Genomic DNA, 22337 nt, shown 5'->3' on the forward strand with positions numbered 1-22337 from the left:
ACAATTCAATGTTAAGATCAACATTTTATGGTTTATTCTTGGCCATCTCAGGCCTAGCCGTGGTTGAGCCGACCCACCCACCGGCGGAAGGCGGTGGGTGGGTCGGCTCAACTACGGCTATGTAGAAGCCCATACACTTAGAAGTAAACAAGAATGCTCGCGATAAGAATAAGTCGCTAACCAAGTTATTTCGTTGCGTACATTCCAAAGAATTATGATACAAACCTGTCTCCAGGACAGTAGAATCGAAGTACCTCCCATCCAAAACAATACCGAACGCCTATGAGATTCCAAACTAACCCAAGATCCGTAACAGAGGTCATTGTGCCTTCACTTTCGCTTTGAAACTGTCCATTTCATGACGCAGTTCCTCGATTTGTCGTTTCAAATCACCCATCTTCTCATTTGATTCATCCATGTCCTTCACCTCTCCCTCCAGCTTGCGAAATTCTGCCCGGTTCTTGAAGTAGAGATCGTACTCGGTAGGGTCAAAGCACAGTCCATATCCTTCACAGTAACAGGTTGTTTCCGCAGGACAAAACTCCCCGTGGCCAGTAAACAGCCACTGCCAGACATATTCCCAGACCCGACCGGACAAGCGATCATCTAACTCGGTGTGGAGCAGCCATTCGCGATAGTCGATGTACCGTTTTCGCGGGATCCGTCGAATCTGTTCCGAGCTGACTGCGAATTGCGCACAGCATGGCTGCGACAACACATGTGGGACCGGGTCGTTGGGGAACAACTCGCGCCAGGAATTCCCAAGCACAGCGGCCTCGGGGATATTGATATCATCGGTCTGGTTGTCCACAGGTGGGTGGATGTGGTCGGGGCAGCCCGGTTCGTGATGACATCGCATGTTCATGTACCCGTTGCGAATAACATGATTGCTCTTCAACCGCCGCACCATCTTAGCGGAGTCCGAGTCGAGAAAGTCGTTGTTGTGCCAGGTAATCTGGTGGGCGTGCATAAACATGGTGACGTCATTCAGGGCGTGGTAGTGATCGATGATGTACGTCAGGTACACCATCACCTCGTGGCCTTTGTTGGTGGGCACCGTCAACGCGGCGGTGTGGTTGTTGACGGTGTAGACGGCGCTGGTAAGATCGGAATCTTCCTGTACGACCTTGTCGACCCAGGAGGTGTCGTCTTCTTGCAGTTTGGCGACCACTAGCGTCTTGGAGGCATTCTTGCCCTCCCAGAGGGGTGCAGCGGATGGGACGGGAGAGGGACGAGGAGTGGGAATCGGACTGGATAGAGCTTCGACTTTATCTGGCCAAGTAGGCGACGCATCTGCCCAGGTTCGCCACAGGACTGGGTGGTCTCGACGTTGGGACAGGTGGATGGAGTACCAGGTGATGAGCAGGAAGATAGTAGGGATGAGCAACGAAACAGCCGTGCGATGCTTCATGATTGAGTGCTGCATGACTGCGTCTCACTATTGCAGGTGAGAAGAAAAATTGCAAGGCAGGTCCATGAATGAATTCATGTTGTCTGACTTGGTGGTTGGAGGAATGTAGAGGAAAATATGGCTGGGAGATACGACGACGGATACTTTTGGGGGGAGATGGGCGCAGGTCCAGAGCGCAAGGGCGCTTCTGGCATTTCTTTGTTCTCGATGCAACCGATGCCTACGCCGAAGTGGGCCAGCCAATAGTGGGCATCGGACCCTGGCTGAGAGCCGTGGAATGTGGACTGGTTCATCCCCAAATGTCCCTCTGAAGAAGAGCCTTGGCGGCGCTTAGTCTATACAGCCTACGCAGTTGGGAGCTGGCCTAAACAATATACTAAGCCATTTTTCCTTGCCACAGTCAGGGTCTGCTGTCCTGATCAGAGCTTGCTCTGCTCTGCTACTTATAATTAGATCTACAAGCGCGCTGCCGGAGATTAGTATCTTTTGTTTTCCTGCCTGATTTCTCTCCCCTGGCCTCGTCGTTCCAGATTTACTAACTACCATGAAAGTGTCACACTACCCCTGTTCACGCAAGTTTGCTGCCTTGCGACTCATCTTGTGCACAATCTGCTCCTCAGTGCCTGCGACCGCCAAATCTTACAAGTCCAATGGCGATCTTGCCCTCAATGACCAACCCTGTTTCCCCCAGAACCAGTCTCCTTGTGCTGTGGCGGAGCACCTAGGGCGAATACTTTGTGATAGGCAGCTGCACCGACAAAACCTGGAACTCTCCGGCCTGTCCAGGCTACTGCTTTTTCCGTATGCCTTGTGTCACTGTCTCCTCGTTCCCGGACGCCTTGAGTAACCTCCCTATCCAGGTGACCATGTCCACAATAGCATCTTCCGGTGCTCCGCGGATACGTACTGCTGCGCTGATGGGCCCTCCTGTGCACGACAGGCATTAGCACCCAAGACATCGACGATTTCCTCCCTGGGTACTCGGATCTCGTCAGTTCGGCCGTCACGCTCAACGCCAGCACATGCTCTGCCGACGCCTTCCGAATCAGCCTTAGGAGGCAGCCACGCCAATACAAAAGCGCTCACGATCGGCCTGGGGGTGGGCTTATCCCTAGGCGGCATAGCCGTCATTCTCCTTGTGTTACTCTGTTTCATGTGGCGACGGTCGAAGCGAAACAAGCAGCCAATGGAGGTGAGCTTTCACCCCTTCTAACCCATCCCACACAACTCTAACCACTTCGCGCGTTGTGTGTTTTCAGGTCTCACAAACCCAGTATCCGTACAAAACTCAGCTTCCGCCTCCACCCCAGGCTCCCGTCGAGGCCCCAGCCTATCAGAATCCCTATACACATCATTCCAGAGTGAACTCGGCCGAGCTTCCGGTCTACGAGAGGCCCCTGGACACGGCATATGATTTTCTCTGGGAACGGGTGTGTATATCCATGTATGGACTACGCGACGTGATGGTTTGTTATCTCACAATGCTTATCTCTTGCTACTTTCTTCTGTATCTCTTGTACCGACTCTTATGGGCATTTACATCCATTATGACAACATGTCGTGTTACTTTACGTTTTGAATTCAATCTTCGTCATCAAACAAGACATCTGAGCCCCAACCTACGTCTCAGCCCCAGTGCAACTAAAAAAACAGGGGAAGGTTACACAATTCAAGGACTCTCTCAGTTACACCATACAGTATAATCAAAGGAAGCCTGGCCGGGACGCAAACAGTAAAATACAATTGGCAAAATGGCAAATGCCCTATAGAATAGAACCCACCCCATGGGTATTTTCCTATTCACTCAGTCTAGCGAAATCACCGTGCGCCACTAGACTAATCATTAGATAACTCAATCGACTTAGTTACCAGACATGAATTTTTTTGATTATAGAAGACAAGGCCATGAATCAAGCGCCGTAAGGCAATCTTGGCTCTTTTGGGCGTCTTAGACGCCGTGATCCGGCACCGGTGCTTTAGATTAGAACTTTGATTCTAGGAGTCTGAAAGCGGCTGGATTTTCTTAACGTTAGACTGAGGCTGACTGGGCTATCCTTATAGTATGGATAAGTACTTATTCTCAAAGTGACAGTATTGGCCATCATAATGCCACGACATTGTTCAATTTGCGCGGTTAGGTTCACCACTATCTAGGTGATGAATCTTTATGAGCATCCTCATACACGCATTGCCTATTGAGTATTCTTTAGAATATGTCCTCCTATCTCAATTCTCTTTCTGCATTTAAAACGTTGGATACGTACTTCATTTTCTAGCCAGGCCAACAGCTTTCCCTGTCCGTTCTACTGCTCACCCTGAGCGGCCCAAGGCGATCACTGAGCACGGAGTGGTCGGAAGGCTGAGTGCCTTGAGCGAGAAATGTTAGGATCGCGGTGCGATGAAGATGAGAAGGATGCTGAAATTCCTAAAGATACAGTGTAGCTGCAAGAGAGCCCATCTACCGTGTAAATCAGATGACACACTAAACCACATTAGGAATGAGAAGCATATCTCCCAAGTTGAGATCCCGACGCGCCGTCGACCCACACGACACACGTTTTCAAAAACCTCATCTCATTCCGCGCCGTCTCGCAATACGCCAACGCTCATGATTTAAACATATTCTATACTTTACCCCCCAGAAGCTTCAAGAATGAACCGTCAAAAACGAAGGGGCGGGCCTGGTGGTGGCGGACATAGCGGATCGCGCCCCTCTCACCCACGCGTCCCCCCCTCAAGATCCATCAACCCCGGCACAGCCGTCAACATTGTCCTCAAGGCCGACCAGCCCACAGGGCGTACAGTATCAGGTGCAGTGAGTGAAGTACTCACACGGGGCGATCACCCACGAGGCGTGAAAGTGCGTCTCACTGATGGGCGCGTCGGAAGAGTGCAGAGTCTTCGGAGCGGTGAGCCGACACAGGAAGGGAGCGTCCAGGAGGACGAGCACGGTATGCAATTGAGAACCCAGGGGGGTGATCCAAGTGGGAGGCGGAATCGGTTTAACGCGCGTGATATGCGGCTTGATGGGCCTGAAGAGCCTTCATCAGAGCCTCTTAATTTGGATATGTATATACGTCCCGCTAAGGGGAAGAAGCGGGGTAAAAAGAGTCAACCGGGGCAAAGTACGGGTGAAGAAGAGAGAGAGGATGGATCTATAGATGCGAGTGTTCCTGCTCAAGCAACAGCCACAGTAAAATGCCCTGTGTGCACGGAGTTTGAGGGTGATGAAGCCGCTGTGGCGCACCATGTTGCGAGTCATTTCGAGGAATAGCTGGCCAAGAGTATCAGTTTAAATCGCGAAAGAGATGTGCTATGCTACAGCTACCAATTTTGCGAGAACCTATTCAAGATAACTGTCTACACTTCAACTGCAATTTATTGTATCGAAGGCTTGGTATGTCGGCCCTTGCTGAAATAGAATGACACACTTTGAGGCACTGAGCACCCTCAGTAAAGCGGTGGTGATGTCTACAACAGGAATTATACGATAATGTAGAAAACAGGTGGGTATAGTAGCATATATACCTCCCCCTCTGCTTTTCCCAGTCACATAAAATTATGGCTACGTACTTCCTTCACGCAGGATTTCATCTCCTTTCCCCAACATCCCTTACTCCAATCCTTCCAAAATTATCTCCGCCGCCTTCTCTGCAACCATATACGTCGACAACGCCGTAAACGTGCCCGGTATTCTGGGATAAACCGACGCATCAACAACCCTCAGCCCCTTTACCCCTCGCACCCGAAACTTCGAGTCCAGGACCGCCATCGGGTCATCATCCGCCCCAATCGGACATGTACACGACGCATGATGACCCCACGCCGTGTCCCTCGCATGCTGCCGGATCTGGTCTCGTGACTTGACGCCCTCGCCCGGCAAAACCTCTTCAATGGGTAAGAGTTGACGACGGAATGCGTCGCGCGCTAGATCCACGCCCTCGGCGATAGCGTCGAGGTCGGCGTCGGCGCCAGTTTCGAAGTAATTGAACGAGATGGCTGGGACGTCCAGTGGGTCCGAGGATACGAGTTTCACGGTTCCCGCCGTGTTGCGCGGATGGGCTTTCAACACCGTCCAGGTGAACCAGTCATGTCGCGCGACGGCTCCCGCGGCGTAGCCCGGGAAATAGCCGTGGAAGTCAGCAGGCGCGCCGAACACGTACAGATCGAAGTCCGAGGTTTCTGCTGCGCGACTGGTGTGGTATATCGTGGCCCCGGAGCCGGCGGTGGCGTATGTGCCGTGGTTTCCGAGAATGGGGTTAGCCCAGCGCGCGAGACAGGGGTCGTCGGCTGGGGAGTCGGCGAAGGTGCAGCCCTTGAGCACGCTGTAGTCTTTGGGGGCGTGGCCTTGGACGGCGACTTCGTAGTGGTCTTGTAGGTTGGTGCCGACGCCAGGGAGGTCGACTAAGACCGGGATGTTGTGGGATTCGAGCTCGTCTTTCGGGCCGATGCCGCTGAGCTTGAGCAGTTGGGGGGAGTTGTACACGCCGCCGGCGACGATGACTTCGCGGGATGCGCTGGCGGAGCCGGGCGTGCCGGTATTCGATGGCGAGGAGCGAGGGCTGGCACGGTAAAGGTATTGGCCGTCGAGGAATTCGACACCGGTGGCGCGCGGGGGCGTGGATGAGTCTAAGACGACTTTGGTGACGAAGCAGTTAGTGCGGATGTCCAGGGGGTACTTTTTGGCGCCGGTCAGGGTGGTGGCATCGTGTACGGCGCGCAGGAACTCGCGCGGACCGTTGCGATGCGCGTCTTCGGTGGCGATGGGCACCTGGTAGTATCCCGATTTGGTGTCACGGGCGGCAGAGTCCTTGTTGGCGTCGCCGGCGATGAGCGTGGCCAGGTTGATCACCGTATTGGTGAGGTTTCCGATGGCGAAAGCACCGCCGAGGATTAGACTGATGAGCTGCGGATCTTGCAGCACGAGACTAATCGGCGCGACGTCGGTGTGCAGCCATCCGTCGTAGCCATGGCCGGGGGTGAGAGGAAGCACGTATCCGGCATTCTCGAGGCGTTTATAGTATTTACGCATGTTGTCCGCGGACCACGAGGAGTCGCCAGTTAGAGATGCGATGGAATCAAAGTCAGATCGGAATGGATATATCGTGATGAGGGCATTGTGAGCAGTGCAACCGCCGAGAGTACCAGCGCGAGGGTACAGCGTGCCTTTGATAGACGAGCCTTCGGGGGGATTCAAACCGGTATACTCGCCACCGCCAGGGGTGGTGTAGGTGGTTTTAGGATCGCGAGCCTGCTGCTCGTCGTCGGCATAGTGACGCACGAAGAAGTTCCACGCCAACGCTTCATCTTCGGACGACTTAGCCGAGAAGGCGGGAACAGTGTAATTGTAACTGTCGCCCTGGTCGTCACCAGCCTCGATCAGGAGCGTTTTATGGCCTGCGAGGGCAAGTCGCGCGGCCAAGGGTCCACCTCCAGCGCCAGACCCGACCACAATATACTCATAACCCGTGAGGTTGACAGCAGATGCCAGCGATAACAGCCCTAAAAGGGCAACCAAGGGTGGAAACATGGTTGTGGTACGAAGGGATGATAGGGGTGACTGGCCCAAACGGCACGGGCCATCATCCTTTTTATGTCCATAGGGGCCGACTACTGCAAGGAGTAGATCCAGCGCTGTTAGGAGAGAAGAGCCCCTCTCACATAGACCTATGCCTGGTGAAGCCAACATGATCCCCTTAATCTATTCGTGCATCTCGTATTCAGGTTCTCAGGAGAGAAACAAGGCCACGTACCAATCAGGTGTTGTCCCACGTTCGGCTGGCAAGGCTCTAACTCACAGCTGAAGGCGGGAATGTAAGTGGGGATCTGCATGCCTTCACCTCTTCCCCTTTTGGGGCGCCGATCTCCCTTGTAAGTGGAGGGAAATCTGGTGACTCTTTTTAATTAGCGTGTGCCTCGGCAAAGAGGGGTGCATTAGCTTCTCTGGAGCACATCTTCAGGGTGATCAGCTTTCAAGAGAAATGCCGAGGCTCTGGTTTGTTATCTTGACTCTTTCCAATTCGAGTCTCGCGTTCGGCCATCCAGTTAGGAGGCCTCTCAGGCACATCCCGGTATGGTTGAGAATTTTACATGGGGCAAACCCGGAGTGCAGTATCTCATAGTACTCTCTTTCACATACCCAAATCAATGACTCCTAAATCCCATTGCGGGAGTGCATTCTCTTGACGGGAAATTGTGTGTGTTCTACTTGGGCTCAGCTCCACAGTCTAGTCAATCATCAGTCTCTCGGCGAATTGGCTCTAATGTAATTTCAACTTCACACTTGTCTCAGCAAATGATCTTAAAGACTTGTGTTCTTTGTTGTCTAAGCAACCACCTCAAGTCAAAGAGACGGCAGGTAGAAGAGACTGGCAAAACATGCGCTAGATAGAGCTTGTGAAGAACGAGATCAGATGGATAATTAGGAGCACCCTGTGCTGCACAACCCTGCGCATCAAATAAATACAATCGACGTCATTTTGAGATGCTGGATTCTGTACGAAGTGTACACAATAGAAGCTGAAAGAATAGCTAGTGTTGAGTAAATTCACTGCACATCCTTCTCAGCGAGCTAGAGTCGGGCAGCCTATGTAGCTAATGCTGTCATTTTGATAGCAGAAACACGACCAAGTACTATAACGCGATACTCGTTAGATTGTTTGGTTCTGATGGCATGAAGTAGTATACCAGTCCAACTAACTCTTCAGAAGACACATATTTAATGCGAAAAGAAAAAAGAATCCGAGAAAATAAGCAACATGTGCCATGGAGTCGAAAACCATTCAAGCACTGGTGACATTGAACATTTTGACCAGCGATTTTTGATGGTCCGTGGATTTTGTGTTGTACTCGAGAGAGAGCGATTGCATTAAAGCATACGAAGACTTCAGTAAATGAGTATGAGCGATTCTGTGGGTATTGCTCTGCAGGATGCGACCCTCCATGCTATAATCTCTTTAGGGCTCGTCCGATCACGGGCATCCCTCGCCTCTCCCATGACGGTCATTTATCTCCATGTAGGACAATGATAGTGCTACTCCTACGATGCAACCCTGACAGGCTGATTCGCAATCTTGGCGGGGATGAGGAGATCGCAAAGATAAAGAGGGGCTCTGATATCATCCCTCCTCCGTCGTCCATCCTCCATCTACCGATAACAAACAACATCACCATCATGGCCACCCTAATTCAAATCCCAACTCCCAATTTCACCCTCGAATCCTTCATTCTTCCCTCCACAAACCAACGCATCCTCGGTCCCCCACATCCCCCCAACACCGCAATCCCACTATCTCTCCGCCCAACCCACTCCGCAAACCCAAACTCCCTCACCCTCGACACAATCATCCACGACATCCAAACCCTCCAACGCGACAACCAATTCTTCACAAAATACCTCTCCCGCCACGGCACGCTCCTCTTCCGCGGTCTCCCCATCCACAACGCCTCCGACTTCAGCAATTTCGCACACGCCTTCGGCTACCGCCCACACGAGATCATCGGCATCGTGGTCGACCGCCCCGTCCTCGCGCCCAACGTCGCCCCCGCCAACGAATCCCCTAAGGAAATTCTCATCTACAATCACAATGAATCGCCCCAGGTGCCGCACGCGCCTGAATATATCTTCTTCTATGGCCACCGTGCCCTAGGCGCCGGCAGGGGCGGGGAAACGCCTATTTCCTCGTCGTTGGAACTCTTTCAGCGCGTGCAACAAGATCTCCCATCCTTTGTTACGGACCTGGCTGAAAAGGGCATTCTGAGTACCGTGACATACACGGTCGATGCTCCGTATAAAGGCGGCGCGACGCTGAGGCAGGCATTTGGGAAACATATCCTCGACAGCGATGATGAGGAGACTCGGCGGGGGAAGATCGAAGCGCAGATCGCGCGGTACGGACGCGGGGAACATACCACGTTTGAATGGAGAGACCAGAACACTCTAGTCCTGACGCATCGATTACCAGCTATCCGCACGCAGGTGGGGACGAACTTGCCGTCGCTGTTCACGGGCCTGGCGGCGTATCATCGCAATGCGAAGGTCAATGGACGAGGCAATGCGGCGCAGCAGAGATATGGTGACGGGACGGCCATTCCGGAGGAGTATCTGGAGCGGTTGGCGGAGATCACGGATGAGATCCGTGTGTTGCATACGTGGGAGGAGGGCGATGTGTTGGTCTTTGATAATGTGATTGCGCAGCATGGGAGGGAGCCGTGGAGGGGGGAGCAGGAGGATCGAGTGGTTATGGCGAGTTTGTTTGATGGGGAGGTGCCGGGGGCGTATGGGTTTGGGGAATGGGCAAAGATGGTTCAGGCTTTGGATGATACTGACGCTGATATATGAGAGAATGACCTGGGAAAGTGTCCTGGGGGGAGGGAGGTCTTATCGGCACATTTATATATTCGGGATGAACAAGGCTGTTGTGCGGGATTCTGATGTTGAAATGCATATGGGCAACCAATTAATAGTACAATTTAATGAGAAAGTGAGTCGCTAATATACTAATCGTAGAGAGTTAACTGACATGCATGGATATCTACCATATCTTTGTGATTCTTCTGGTCTGTAACTGAGCCGATGATATTGAATGTAGAGGAGGTTGTGCACGCAGAGTCGTAGAGCATTAATTCAAGCACAATAATATCAACTAGCATCATTGGTCTAGTGGTAGAATTCGTCGTTGCCATCGACGAGGCCCGTGTTCGATTCACGGATGATGCATTCTTTTTGTTTCCTCAATTTTTGTCCCGCTCCTGCCCGCCGTCAAGCCATATCGGTATACTAAGCAACACCATAAACAATTTTATATGCAGAGTTACCCCCGATCCAGTTAAATGCAGTTCATAAACTATCATCCAATACCCCATTAAATCTACGCCACAAAGAAATCTGCCCCCAAACTCCTCGTCATTTCAATCCACCCTTTTCTTTGACTCCCCTTTCCCAATCCCTCCCTCACACCGTCACCCTCGCCCCTACCCTCACCCTCATCTTCCCCATCCATCCCCCTCCAAATCAAAACTAGCACATCCATCGCAAATGTCGATGTCTTATACGGCAGGGCCTTGGACACCGCAGCCAGATGCCGTAACGCCCAGTTCCGATGCTCGGGTCTGGTGGCTTCCGCGCCGGCGATGAAAGACGGCCAGATGCTGGATTTGAAGAGACCGCTGTCGGGGTCGAGTTGGGAGAGTTGGGTGACGATAGTGTTGACAAGATGTTCTCTTTCGGGTTCATCGTAGCTTTGGATCTGGGTTTGGTTTTGCTCGGCGGGTGAGAAGTCACCCACGTGTTGACTATGGCGGTTAGTTGAGGATGTTACCAGCCTCGGTGCATACAATGCGATCGCTGCTTGATAGGCGCTCGCAACCCACGTCCTTTGGTGAAGGTCCGCGCAGGGCGAAAGGCTCTGCATGGAAAGGGCCCATTCGAATGGGTTGAATGACCGTACGGTGTCGAGGACCCCTGCGACGGTGGACTCGTGTTCATGCGTGTATGCGGGAGGCGACACCTCAGACAACTGCACCAGGGTCAGGATACATTGCATGAGCTGGGCGGGACAGGAGGCGAAGTTGTTCGTCTCGGCGGTGGCGAGCATGGCGCTGAGGTCGAAGCCGTCTTCGATGCCGTAGATGGAGGGCGTCAGGGGGATTGATTTGGAGATGGTGCTGCCGATGATGTCGAATCTGCCTTCGAGTTAGTTATGCGGATTATATAATGGTGGATCATGGACAATTGAACGGTTGAGTGGTAGAGGAGAAGTACACCAATAATTCCGAGATGAGCCATCGACGAAGAACCCGTGCAGGGAATGAGATAGCTGACGACCCCGTCTGCCGTCGGAGACAGTTAATCAGACGCTTTGCGCCCTCGAGATGAATGCGCCAGACGTCGGTCCCGGAGTCGATGAACTCGAGATACATGAGGACGAGGATAGCCGCGACGATAAGGTCGATATCAGCAGAGGCGAGGTCCGATATGGCCTGGTTCAAAAGACGCAAGGCCTTCTGCTTGGCGACCAATGCATCGCGATAGACGGTTTCCGAGCGCGCATGCACCGGCGACAGGTAATACAAATGGCAAGCGGAGGTGGCGACAAACACCTCGCGCAGCATGGGATACGCGCCCAGATAAGCCAGCAACTGACGAACGGGATTCTGATCGCGGATATCATAGATGACGATCTCCTTGCAGAAAACCTGGTCGAAATGGTAGATGTATCGCGCATCTCGCGGCCCGAGGTCCTGGAAAAGAGGGTCTACTAGGGGTGAACAGATACCGAACTGAGATGTGCTAGTGTTACTGATTTGAGACGACGGCTTGGCCGTGCTGTGCGGTGACAGGGACATATCAAACGTCTTGCCCATCATCTTCCCCCGGCTGGCGATCCCTTTGTTCCAGAGGATCAGACGGCCGTAGCCGAGGCACTCAACGCCGGCTAGGGCACATTTGTGGCACGCAGGCAAGGCCCGGTCACATTTGACCCGCCGCCGACGACACGAGTGGCAGCTGGTATCGGCCATCTCATGTAGGGAAAGGTATGCATAGCTTGGCTGATACCATGTTATGCGAGCGAGGGGTGGAATTAGGGAAGGAAGAAAGCGTTCCTGACGAGTCTGGCCCCGGATGTCATCGTGGGACGCTAGTGTCTTGGCTGCCTTTTCGGATTTACCGACGGTGGAGATCGTTCACGACTCGTTCGGGCAGGTCGATGGAAGAATAAGGTGTAAGTGGAGCCACTTGTGCGGTGCTTGCAGCTTGATACAATTTGAAGATTGGAAAATCCTTGCACTGCGATGATCGCACAAGCAGTCAAGCTTTGCCGCCAAGGTTGAAATTGAATACACAGTGGGCAATGAATTTGTCTGAGTAGAAACCAACTTTTTCTTCATAATTCGTACTATTAGATACATAAACATTACTATTTACTAAGTATTTAGACCCATATCTGCTCTATACCGGCCCAACCACCTCCCTATACTCTGGCGGTGCTATCGCCACGTTCTCGTAGCCTGGTAGCAGACCAAAATCTGCCCCCTCCAGCATCCTCATCACGTCGGTCGTGTTCGCATACGAATGTAACGGCACTGGAATCGTAGCCCCAAAGCCTCGGACGGAGTTTCGTCGCGCTACGAGAGATCCGTTATCACGACTGACGGTCTCTGTGCCCGTGACCATCTCGACCATCAACTGGTGCCGGACGGTAAGAGACGGAGCGTTAGAACCGGATGTGCTGGCGTCAATGTCGAGATCGTTGATCGCCTTGACGTCTTTCGGAATGCTAATTTCCAACGGAATGGCAATATTCATGTCTTTGATGAGTTGTTCAGACAACGGAGCTCGTGCCTTTCGGAGAGCTGTCCAGCGGCCCTTCTTAGTCCCGCGAGCTAGAGTCTGGCGGTGCGTCGTGGTGGGTTCGGAGTTTTTGGCGTCCCAGGTGATGATCTCATCAAGATGCCATGATAGAACCTCCACGACGAGGAGTGTCAGTTCAGACTGTCTGGTACCAGGCGTGGCAATGTTTCGCAATTGAATATCGGTCGAGTAGCGGGTGCATTGGCCCGATCCGGCTAGTTGAGGCGAGACGGTAAACTCGGCCTTCATTGTAGAGCCTGGGAAGCTACGTGAATGCGTCGCAATGTCCCAGGGATCGGGAAAGCGGCGACAGATGAGCTGCACGGGTTGAGAGTTGGTGAGGATGTCGTCATTCTGTAGAGTGGCCGAAGCGAGCAATTCGTAGGAGACTTCGAGCGTGCCAGACGGGATGGTCTCCGGGGTGTGAACGGGGGAGGCGAGACAAAAGTCGAAGTCGTGGGTGACAATGCCGTCGGGATGGATAGTCGACGAGCTCGGGGTGGTTGACAGGTTGCACCGGATGACGTCTTGCACAAACGAGGATGACGTGGGTAGCGTGTTGGGGATGGGTGTAGATTTCCGCCATGACAGACGGGATTTGAGAGAGTTCTTTCTAGATGATATGGATGCATTTGTACGGAGTCGAACAGTCCGGACGAGAGCAATTTGTAGGGACTGTAGCGAGGAGATCTCGCAGGAGACGTGGACTGTCCCGGACAGCGGATCGCCGTACAGTTCCCCGTCCGAGTCGAGGTAGACTGTGTGGGAGGTCGGACCGAACAGCCAGACGGAGTCAGACATGATTGGAGCAATGGGCGCGGATGTAGAGAAGAAGACAATCGGGAGAGAACCACGAACTCTATGCAAATGTGTGCAGATATTCTGGAGGTATACACCGTCAGTCCATGTCTTAGTCATCCCCATCTATGGCAATCCAACGTCCACCAATCAAAAGCAACGAGGGCGTCGATGCAAGCGGTCTGCGCTAAACCCAAACAGGCAGCCAAGCCACACGGGACGCCCCATCGGACGAATCAGCAGTCGCAAAGGGCAAGATGGTTGCATGATGGCAAATGACAGCATCGCATTCCCTCGTCTTCTAACCGTCTTCTCTCTAGTCCGCCAAATCCTGATGACACGCGGCTGACGCTTTTCCCTCCTTTTCCCACCTGCTTCCTCGTTTTTTTCTTTTTCCTTTCCTTTTTCGTTTGCTCCCACGTTTTTCTGAAAATTTTTCCAATTTTTCCTAATTTTTCCCCTTACCACACGCCATGGTCCGTCGATATTAGTCGATCCTAGAACGATACTGACCCCTCATTCCCCCCCCCCCGCTCTGACTCTGCAGTAGTCGTAATAGCAAACAGCCTGAAGCGAAACCGAAAGTCCAGACTCCATCCGACTCAGACCAAGAGCGCCTATTTCCCCTTGCGACCATCAGCATGTCCTCCTCGCGTCAGGACGATCCCCTAGGGAACACCGTCCTGATTGGTGCCAGCACCGAGGAAGGACGCAAGTTCGACAAGTCCACCGCAGATGAAAACCTCGAAGGGCTGGGATATGTGCCCGAACTGTCGCGCAACCGGTCCACCTGGCATGTGGTGTTTATGTGCTTTATCCTGTCCTCCGTGCCCTACGGTCTCTCCACCACCCTAACGTATCCCCTGGCCGGGGGCGGTCCCGTCGACATCATTTGGGGCTGGGTCGCCGTCTCCCTGATCATCCTATGCGTCGCCGTCTCCCTTGCAGAAATCACCTCGGTCTATCCCACCGCCGGGGGTGTGTACTATCAGACGTTCGTGCTGTCTCCCGTCTGGTGCCGTCGCATTACCTCGTGGATCTGCGGCTGGGCCTATGTGGCGGGCAATGTCATGATCACCCTGGCCGTCAACTTCGGCACTACCTTGTTCTTCGTGGCTAGCTTGAACGTCTTTGAAAAGTCCCCCGGCGTGGGTATCACCGACGACTTCGAGGCCTGGCACACCTACCTCATCTTCCTGGCCATCACCCTACTCTGCCACGCGATCCCGGCTTTTGGAAATAGATGGCTTCCCTTGTTAGAGGTAACCATTGATCCTATCCTATCCTATCTTTCTGTCCCATGCGAAAAGAAATAAGACCAGAAACAGACTCCCCAAGCGACATTCCCGTTTCTTCTGTTTGTATCCCCATTGCGCCTCTACTAATCACTCCCATCGCGTCTATAGCAATTTGCCATTTTCTGGACCTTGGCCGGTTTGATCGTCATCGTCGTGTGCATCTTGGTCCTGGCCCGCGAAGGCCGTCGTTCGGCCAACTGGGTCTTTACTCACTTTGAACCGCAAGCTGGGTGGCCTGCAGGATGGTCGTTCTGCATCGGTCTGTTGCATGCTGCGTACGCCACCTCGGCCACCGGCATGATCATCTCGTAAATCTTTCTTTTCTTTCTCTCTCTCTATCTTCTCCAACGCGACATCTGCATATAGAATCTTACTAAACCACCCCATAGGATGTGTGAGGAGGTTCGCGAACCCGCGATCCAAGTCCCCAAAGCCATGGTAGGAACCATCGTCATCAACCTCTTCGCCGGCCTCGTGCTCCTGATCCCGCTCTGCTTCGTGCTCCCGGACCTCACCTACCTGGCGAACCTGGCCTCGGGCCAACCCGTGCCTCCGACCCTCAAGGCCGCGACGGGCAGCTCCGTCGGCGCATTCTGTCTGCTGATCCCGCTGCTCGTGCTGGGCATCATCTGCGGTGTGGGCTGCGTGACGGCCACGTCGCGTTGCACGTGGGCGTTCTCGCGCGACGGCGCCATCCCCGGCTCAAAGTGGTGGAAGACGGTCAACCAGCGTCTGGATATCCCGTTGAACGCGATGATGCTGGGCATGGTGGTTGAGATCCTCCTGGGTTTGATCTACTTCGGATCTAGTGCTGCGTTTAGCGCGTTCTCGGGTGTCGGTGTCATCCTGCTTACGTTGAGCTATGCGTGTCCGGTCGCTGTGTCGTTGATTCTTCGACGGAGAGCTGATATTCAACATGGGAGCTTCAATATGGGTATTCTCGGCACGTTTTGTAACGTCGTTGCTATCTGTACGTCTTCTTGTCATCCCCCGTTCTGTTCCACTCTGTCTTTCTGCAGTTTTTCACGTCCAAATCTAACCATAATCTAGCGTGGACCCTCCTGGCCATTCCCCTCTTCTCCATGCCCACGTTCAAAGACGTCACCGTTGACACGATGAACTACGCGTCTGTCGTATTTGTGGGCTACGTGGCTATCGCGGCCGTGTGGTACTGGGTCTGGGGCCACAAGAACTACGTCGGGCCGCCGACGGAAGGCGTGGAGCCGGAAGCTGTCCGGGCCCCGTCGGTGCAGACCCACAATGTTGCGAAGATGAAATAGTGGAGTATGCATCGTCAGATTGTGTCTGGCCAGTGGCCATTCTGGTGCGGGCTGTCGAGTGGAAACATGAAAAAGGGCAGTTTACTTTGTACATCGGAGTTGTTGCTCTGTGCTTTGTGCATAATGGGCCTGATGCGAAGGATATACCCATACCAAACCCATACCTAAAGATATGCCTATGTTTATACCCGAAAATCATGAGTCTCGGTGGAAAACGTCATGATCTTGATGCATGTATATACGATATGGATCTTTGAATATAATCAAGTGATATGATTACTACAGCTTACGAGGCGGTCACATGTTGATGCCGAGGATAGACTTTATACGGGTCCATCCATGGTACTGAGCGCCATATCCAGAACATGCCCTGCGTGACTGGATTACGATGGCGTTCTGGTCATGATTGAAGTACTTTGTCCAGATTTGAGCATGGTAGCATTATAGACTTGGGACTGATTAGCCCTTTGAGTTATGTTCAGAGAACTATTTCCCTCTATCGTTCTCTACAGTCCAACGTTACTCATACCCTATCCACAACTCAATCCACAACTCAAGTTAAATCTAATCCCAAGAGCAGTAAGAAATATGGAAGATTCACCAGATTCACCTCCCCCCAACCCATCAAAGCCATCAAAATCAACCATGTCCCACCAACCTCTCCCACCCCGACCCCAGCCCTGCCCGTCACGTTCAACGACGATCGACGAGCTCCTCTAATCCTACAAGCTCCTCGACGCCGACAGACCTCTGAAAATCATTGTTTTGAGGGGCGGCGGATCGGTCTTTTGTGTTGGCGCTGACCTGTCAGTTGGGTTTGGAGATTTAGTAAACTTTGAGGCATTTGTCTGTTGTGTTACTTTTGAGGATGAGTCGTGTTTCTGCCCGTGAATAATAAGACGTCGATTTATGTTTGGACGATTAATATGGCTGTGTAGTGAGTACTGTACATGATCTACACGCTTAGTTTATGAGCTAAACAGTCCGAGGGGATAATGCTGAATGAAACGCCGAAACAACATCATTCCGGCGGAATCCAGGTGCACGACCGAGAATGACAAGACCACGAAGAAGTTCTGCACTGGTTAGAATCACTTAAAAGATAGTAGGGTAGGTAACACTCACTTGAAAGGAACGAATCGATGTCCAGAATGCGCTGACCTCGCTTGGATGAGAATTCTAACCTCGTCAGTCAGCCTCGTCAGAACACCAGATATCAAAGAGAATACATACCGTCCACATCCCTCACACTCCCCGTCTGAACCGAATTCAAAAGCGACGCTTGCAACTGCTCCGCCGCATCGCTATCATTCCCCTCCCCCGCTGTCCTCTCAGACCTCACCTCCGGAAACAACCCCCCGTCCAACATTACCCCCATCTCCTTCAAATACCCCTCCACGTCTCGACAGTCAAACCAGGCTCCTCCAAGCCCATACGCCTGGAGCCATCTCTCCTCTCCCTCTTCATCCTTACCCCCGTCTCTTCTTCTTTTACCACCACCAGCCCCTTTTCTCGCCAAACCCACCCCATCATCAACCGACAAACCCCCCAACACCCGTCTCGGCAGCCTCCGATTCTCCGGATAAACCGCCCTCCCTGACCGATCCAACGCGGGATAATGGGTCCCCGCGCCTCCGACACAGTAAAACGGTAGGGTATGTAGCTCGAGCGGCTCGTCGATGCTTGCACTGACCAGACGGCGAAAGTACGGGTCCATTTTACTTTTGTCGCGGATGCAGGGCACGAGGCGGAATACTTGGTATATCTTGAGTGGGGGCGAGCTTGCATCGCTGAAGAGGTGGAAGGCGTATTCGAGGCTGAGACGGTGCAGGTGGCGGGTGAATGTGCGTTCGTGGTGTGAGGAGCTGGAGGAGGTGAGGGGGGGAAGGAGGGAGGAAGGGATGGTATAGGGACTGGGATGGGGATGAAGATGAGAATGTGAGGACGTCTGGAGGTGGGTTATAGTAGTGTCTGCACGATAGGTCTGGCTCTGGCTCGGACTCCGGGCAAGCGAGCAAGCATCGTCAACACTCCTGCTACTTTCCGATCTTCCCCTCGAGACTGACATGCCCTCGTCCGATCCATCAGCTAACAGTGCATAGATAGCATCCAGTCTCCGCACTAGCGCGGGGCTTGTCTCCTTGACACCGGGGTCTAGTTCTTGCATCATGTCTGCGAAGGACGAGGACACGCGCTCTAGCTTCTGTTCGAGATCGACCACGCGCTGTTTGGTTTGCTGTAGCGTGGCCTCCTTCTTGAGACGGTAGGTTCGCTGGGCGCGACGGACTTGCTTTCGTCGATCCTGTTTGAGGTTAGTTCATAGACATTTTAATATGTTGAAATCTATATTCGCAAGGGAGTGGATGATGGGTTCAATTCGAACTCGATCTCGAGGCCGTGCATAGCCGAGACAGTCATAATACATAAATAAACAGGCTCGAGTGGGTAGAAGAAAACATTAAACAATCTTAAAGAGATAGAACGGTTGGATGTAGTAAGTGATGCATACCTCCGATAGAAGCGCTCCCCCGGCCTTGTCAAGACGCGGCCGTCCGGCTTTTCGAACCCGTGGCCCATTCATGTCCTGTTCATGCAGCTCGGACTCAAGAGCATCGTTATCCTCTACTGGTAATGGCTGTGAAATCACCGCAGGAGTCACCGTGATGGTGGGGACGTCGACATCGGCATCGTGATCGGCCAGGGCGAAGTGGCGGGCGGACAGGATATCGTGGAGATTCTGCGTATCCGACGGGGCCATGACTAGGCGATGCCGACTGATTTCTTGGCCAGAAGGAGCTCGGTTATTGTGACGGGGTGTATAACGTGTAGAGTATCCGGCGTAGTTATGGTTGTTGAGTCAAGAAGAAGAAAAATGCAAGATGATGATTTTATCAGGAAGATATTGTAATCCACGGAATCGGCCTCGGCACGACTGGAGACTTTAATCGTTGGGGCCAACCAAGTGGGTCGACCTAAATTTTATTCGGTGGGTTTGTCTGCTCAACATCATCTCTTCTCTTGTCGATAATCAAGATCTCACCGTTCAGGTAGACGCTACTTTAATCTAAGTCTCACAAAGAAAAAGCTGTACAGAGTAGTTCAGAGTAATCACCGCCACAACAGATCCGTATACCTCCCCAAAACGCGACTCACGTCCGGATCAAACGAATTATGCACCGCATCCCAGCCCATCTTCAACTGCGCCGCCTCCAAATCTCTCTTTCGGCGCTGTTCGATCCCCTTCAACATCTCTTCCATGCCCTCGTCTTCTTCTAAATCCCCAGAATTCGGTAAAAGCCCACACTTGACCAGCATCTCCCGCGGCGGAAACGTCCTCCTAGCCTGCTTGAAAACGTATCTCGAGACCGCAGACGCGAAGACTTTTTTCTGTGCGTCTTCCTTGCCTCCAATCTCATCTCTTTCACATTCCCCCACAGATCTAGATTTCGGTGCGGATGAAGGTGTAGTCATAGAAGAAGTAGAAGAAAAAGTCCGTTGCAAAACCCTCCCACCAACCCTAAACACCCCCCTCTCCACAAAATGCGAAACAATATACACCCATTTCTCATCCCAGCTCATAACCCTGGACCAAACCTCATACCCCTGATACGGCTTAATCTCGCGCCGAAACACGCACTGCACGCCACTTAAAATCATGACGGCGTGGCGCCGCGAGGGACGAAACGACAATCCTTGGCTGAAAAGCAGCAGATTGAGGTTTCCGCGTGAGATATCTAGGTCCGTGAAGTATGTTGAGTTGGACTTGTGGATGTTGTAGTCGCATTCGGAGGCTGGGGAGCGGGTGCGGTGGATGGCGGGGAGGAAGAGGTGGGTTGGGTGGAGGTGGTGGTTGCGGATTGGCGAGATGAGGATGCGGGTGGTCAGGGTGCGGAGGAAACGGATCTAGGATTGAGAGATTGTGAGATTGATAGGGGTTGGGAAGGGGTGGAGGAGTATGGGATATGGATGGACGTACAAGCCACACGAAGGGGAGGTTCTTGTATGTGAGGATCAGGAGGAGGATCGGGATCCAGTTGTCAGCGAGGAAGGCTAACATTTTCTCTGTTCCAGAAGGGATTCTTTTTGATACTATGTGATTCTTCTTTCATAGTGGTGATCGAGTTAGGACTCGGACTATTTATCTACTTCATATCCTGCCGGTTATCATTTGTTGAGATAGACCCTGCGGCGGGTCAGGACTGGTTGGGAGATTCAGATGTATGAAACCTGTGGAGAAGCCAAGTCCACTCTTCTCTGCCTTCTAGAAGCGTTCATGTTAGGGCTGGTTGTAGCGACGGTGTATTCAGCCTCGGTATCAGAGAACCGTGTTGCTGGTCCGTGTTAAAGCGTCTAGACTAGTCTATATGTTATCTTACATGTACGTGCATCCAGTAAATTATTTTTGGATAATATAGAGATATCGATCTAGTCTTTCAGCAAGCCCAGTTGATGCGCCGCTGCTTACAATCGTGTGGATCTGATGTCGGCGTCTGATATTATAATCCCCACTCTGATCATTTGATCTAGTTGAGCCCCAACTATCTTCCGACATTCTACAGATCTCATCCAAAATGGCAATGGAAGCGTTTGGTGCCGTGGAACCAATATTCCGATTCCATCATTTCTTGCTAAACTGCGAATTCAAAGGCGATAGTTTGGCTCATCATCAACAATTTATGATTTCGGGCAGGACGGAAGAAACGAGAAGAGGAATCAGAAGAATCGCTAGCAAACAAAGCCGGGCCTATTCAGAGCTGAATCTCTCTCCTATTATTTTTCCCATTCTAAATAGATAAAATTGGTATCATATAAACTATAGACTGACACGTTGATTTGGTTCACTAATTCGATTGTCTTAACGGGAATCATTACAAGCAAGAACGCAACAAAGCAACCAACCCCAAATTTAAAGACACCCTTGCTCATTATCACACAACCTAATCATGTCACTAAAATATTTGCGCCTCCCATCTCATTCTCATTGTGAAACGAAACTGGAATGACCAAGACCCTCAAAGCCCTGACGACATTCCACACATGTCATCAGGTATGCACGATCTGGAAGTTATAATATTGGTCTTTCTCCCTTGACTGGACGTGGCATCTAGTTCTCCAATACCGAAATTCTATCTATCCCGCGACGTCGCAACCTCATCTGTATGTTTTAACTACTTATATTCCAGACTTTCTACTAACATGCATCGCATACAGAGATATTATGCGGTTCCTAGTCGTCTCGCTTCTACTCTGTCTGGCCACAGCGTTACAATCGAGAGATCAAGGTCAATGTTCCACCGAGGGCCAGGCGTGCTTTGCTAGTAGTGACATCTACCCGTGCTGTGCCGGGTTAGCGTGCCAAGAAAGCAGAGAAGCCGGCGATGGTATTCGCATGCCCGGTATTTGCGTTCCTTTGGCGGGATGATTTTTGGGAGAACAATAGGCGCAGACAAGTGGATGTCCGATGGATGGTCTGATTCCGGATCACGTTGGAAGTCAATGGAAAGCGCGGGATAGAGTTCGGAATAATGAATTGTCATGTTTGAGGCTGAGCTGCGTCAAATGACGTTGGGGCTTGGGTATCCTTGATATCGAGACCCGGGCGACATGGGCCAACCTCAAGAGTGATCGGTGATATCAAGGCAATCGGAAACCGCCCGAACTCGACCTCGGAAATTACACGCAGTGATTGTGTATGCAGCACCTTTCAAATTCGTCATAGTGAGCTGTTTGTCCATGCAGAGTATGGATTGTTTGCTGCGTCCAGTCCAATCGGACAATCGTGGCCCGGTAACCAACAAGACCAGTCTCAAGCTCGGCTCGATACCATCCTCAAGGCGAGACATCGCTGCCTAGTTACTATCTATACATCAGCTGCAATATGGACGTCTCATCTCCTCATTCCCTTCCAAGCAATTGGCACTGTGGATCATTTCCAACCTGTTGGTGAGAAGCTCGGGGAAACGTAGCCGTAGCCAGAAAAAGCCGATGTGCCTCGTCACGAGGCACACGTAGATCTGGGGCGCGATGCCGACGGCCATGAATGAGGTCACCCAACGCGGAATCTTTGCGGGGAAGCGACATCTCGTTTGCGGAGAAATCAGTCTAGTCGGTTTTGGCAGGTTGCGGTTTATCGTAAGATGCTTGCTTGCCATGCTGCATCTTCTGCGCTGCGGCAGGGTATAGATATGGGCTTTCGA

The 22337-nt window shown here is 52.2% G+C and overlaps 9 protein-coding genes and 1 non-coding gene across 10 annotated transcripts; 3 read left to right on the plus strand and 7 right to left on the minus strand.

Moving 5' to 3' along the window:
- Window positions 1-319: 319 nt before the first annotated feature.
- LDX57_004271 (uncharacterized protein) lies at window positions 320-1411 on the minus strand (the record flags this gene model as incomplete). Its single annotated transcript, XM_046085931.1, has 1 exon — window positions 320-1411. The coding sequence occupies one exon, from the start codon at window positions 1409-1411 to the stop codon at window positions 320-322; it is 1092 nt and encodes a 363-aa protein (XP_045941894.1).
- Window positions 1412-5024: 3613 nt separating this feature from the next.
- LDX57_004272 (GMC family oxidoreductase) lies at window positions 5025-6941 on the minus strand (the record flags this gene model as incomplete). Its single annotated transcript, XM_046085932.1, has 1 exon — window positions 5025-6941. The coding sequence occupies one exon, from the start codon at window positions 6939-6941 to the stop codon at window positions 5025-5027; it is 1917 nt and encodes a 638-aa protein (XP_045941895.1).
- A 1431-nt stretch (window positions 6942-8372) lies between these two features.
- On the plus strand, window positions 8373-9880 carry LDX57_004273 (uncharacterized protein). Its single transcript, XM_046085933.1, has one exon. It carries the CDS (start codon window positions 8436-8438, stop codon window positions 9750-9752), a length of 1317 nt encoding a protein of 438 aa, XP_045941896.1. The 5' UTR covers window positions 8373-8435; the 3' UTR covers window positions 9753-9880.
- Window positions 9881-10059: 179 nt separating this feature from the next.
- On the plus strand, window positions 10060-10130 carry LDX57_004274. Its single transcript has one exon. It is a non-coding gene; the product is annotated as a tRNA-Gly (tRNA).
- A 151-nt stretch (window positions 10131-10281) lies between these two features.
- On the minus strand, window positions 10282-11007 carry LDX57_004275 (uncharacterized protein; the record flags this gene model as incomplete). Its single annotated transcript, XM_046085934.1, has 1 exon — window positions 10282-11007. One exon carries the CDS (start codon window positions 11005-11007, stop codon window positions 10282-10284), a length of 726 nt encoding a protein of 241 aa, XP_045941897.1.
- A 127-nt stretch (window positions 11008-11134) lies between these two features.
- On the minus strand, window positions 11135-11758 carry LDX57_004276 (uncharacterized protein; the record flags this gene model as incomplete). Its single annotated transcript, XM_046085935.1, is given in 2 exon segments — window positions 11135-11738; window positions 11751-11758. 2 exon segments carry the CDS (start codon window positions 11756-11758, stop codon window positions 11135-11137), a joined length of 612 nt encoding a protein of 203 aa, XP_045941898.1.
- Window positions 11759-12276: 518 nt separating this feature from the next.
- On the minus strand, window positions 12277-13609 carry LDX57_004277 (uncharacterized protein). Its single transcript, XM_046085936.1, has one exon. The coding sequence runs from the start codon at window positions 13563-13565 to the stop codon at window positions 12363-12365; it is 1203 nt and encodes a 400-aa protein (XP_045941899.1). The 5' UTR covers window positions 13566-13609; the 3' UTR covers window positions 12277-12362.
- Window positions 13610-14203: 594 nt separating this feature from the next.
- On the plus strand, window positions 14204-16140 carry LDX57_004278 (putative amino acid permease; the record flags this gene model as incomplete). The annotated part of the gene is made up of 4 exons (XM_046085937.1): window positions 14204-14824; window positions 14969-15168; window positions 15250-15830; window positions 15911-16140. The coding sequence occupies 4 exons, from the start codon at window positions 14204-14206 to the stop codon at window positions 16138-16140; spliced, it is 1632 nt and encodes a 543-aa protein (XP_045941900.1).
- Window positions 16141-17115: 975 nt separating this feature from the next.
- LDX57_004279 (bZIP transcription factor) lies at window positions 17116-18898 on the minus strand (the record flags this gene model as incomplete). Its single annotated transcript, XM_046085938.1, has 4 exons — window positions 17116-17216; window positions 17266-17319; window positions 17374-18442; window positions 18650-18898. 4 exons carry the CDS (start codon window positions 18896-18898, stop codon window positions 17116-17118), a joined length of 1473 nt encoding a protein of 490 aa, XP_045941901.1.
- Window positions 18899-19248: 350 nt separating this feature from the next.
- On the minus strand, window positions 19249-20197 carry LDX57_004280 (acyl-CoA thioesterase; the record flags this gene model as incomplete). Its single annotated transcript, XM_046085939.1, has 2 exons — window positions 19249-20043; window positions 20117-20197. The coding sequence occupies 2 exons, from the start codon at window positions 20195-20197 to the stop codon at window positions 19249-19251; spliced, it is 876 nt and encodes a 291-aa protein (XP_045941902.1).
- Window positions 20198-22337: the final 2140 nt, after the last annotated feature.

Source organism: Aspergillus melleus (genome assembly GCF_016097325.1).
Source record: "Aspergillus melleus strain CBS 546.65 chromosome Unknown contig2, whole genome shotgun sequence".
Classification (NCBI taxonomy): domain Eukaryota; kingdom Fungi; phylum Ascomycota; class Eurotiomycetes; order Eurotiales; family Aspergillaceae; genus Aspergillus; species Aspergillus melleus.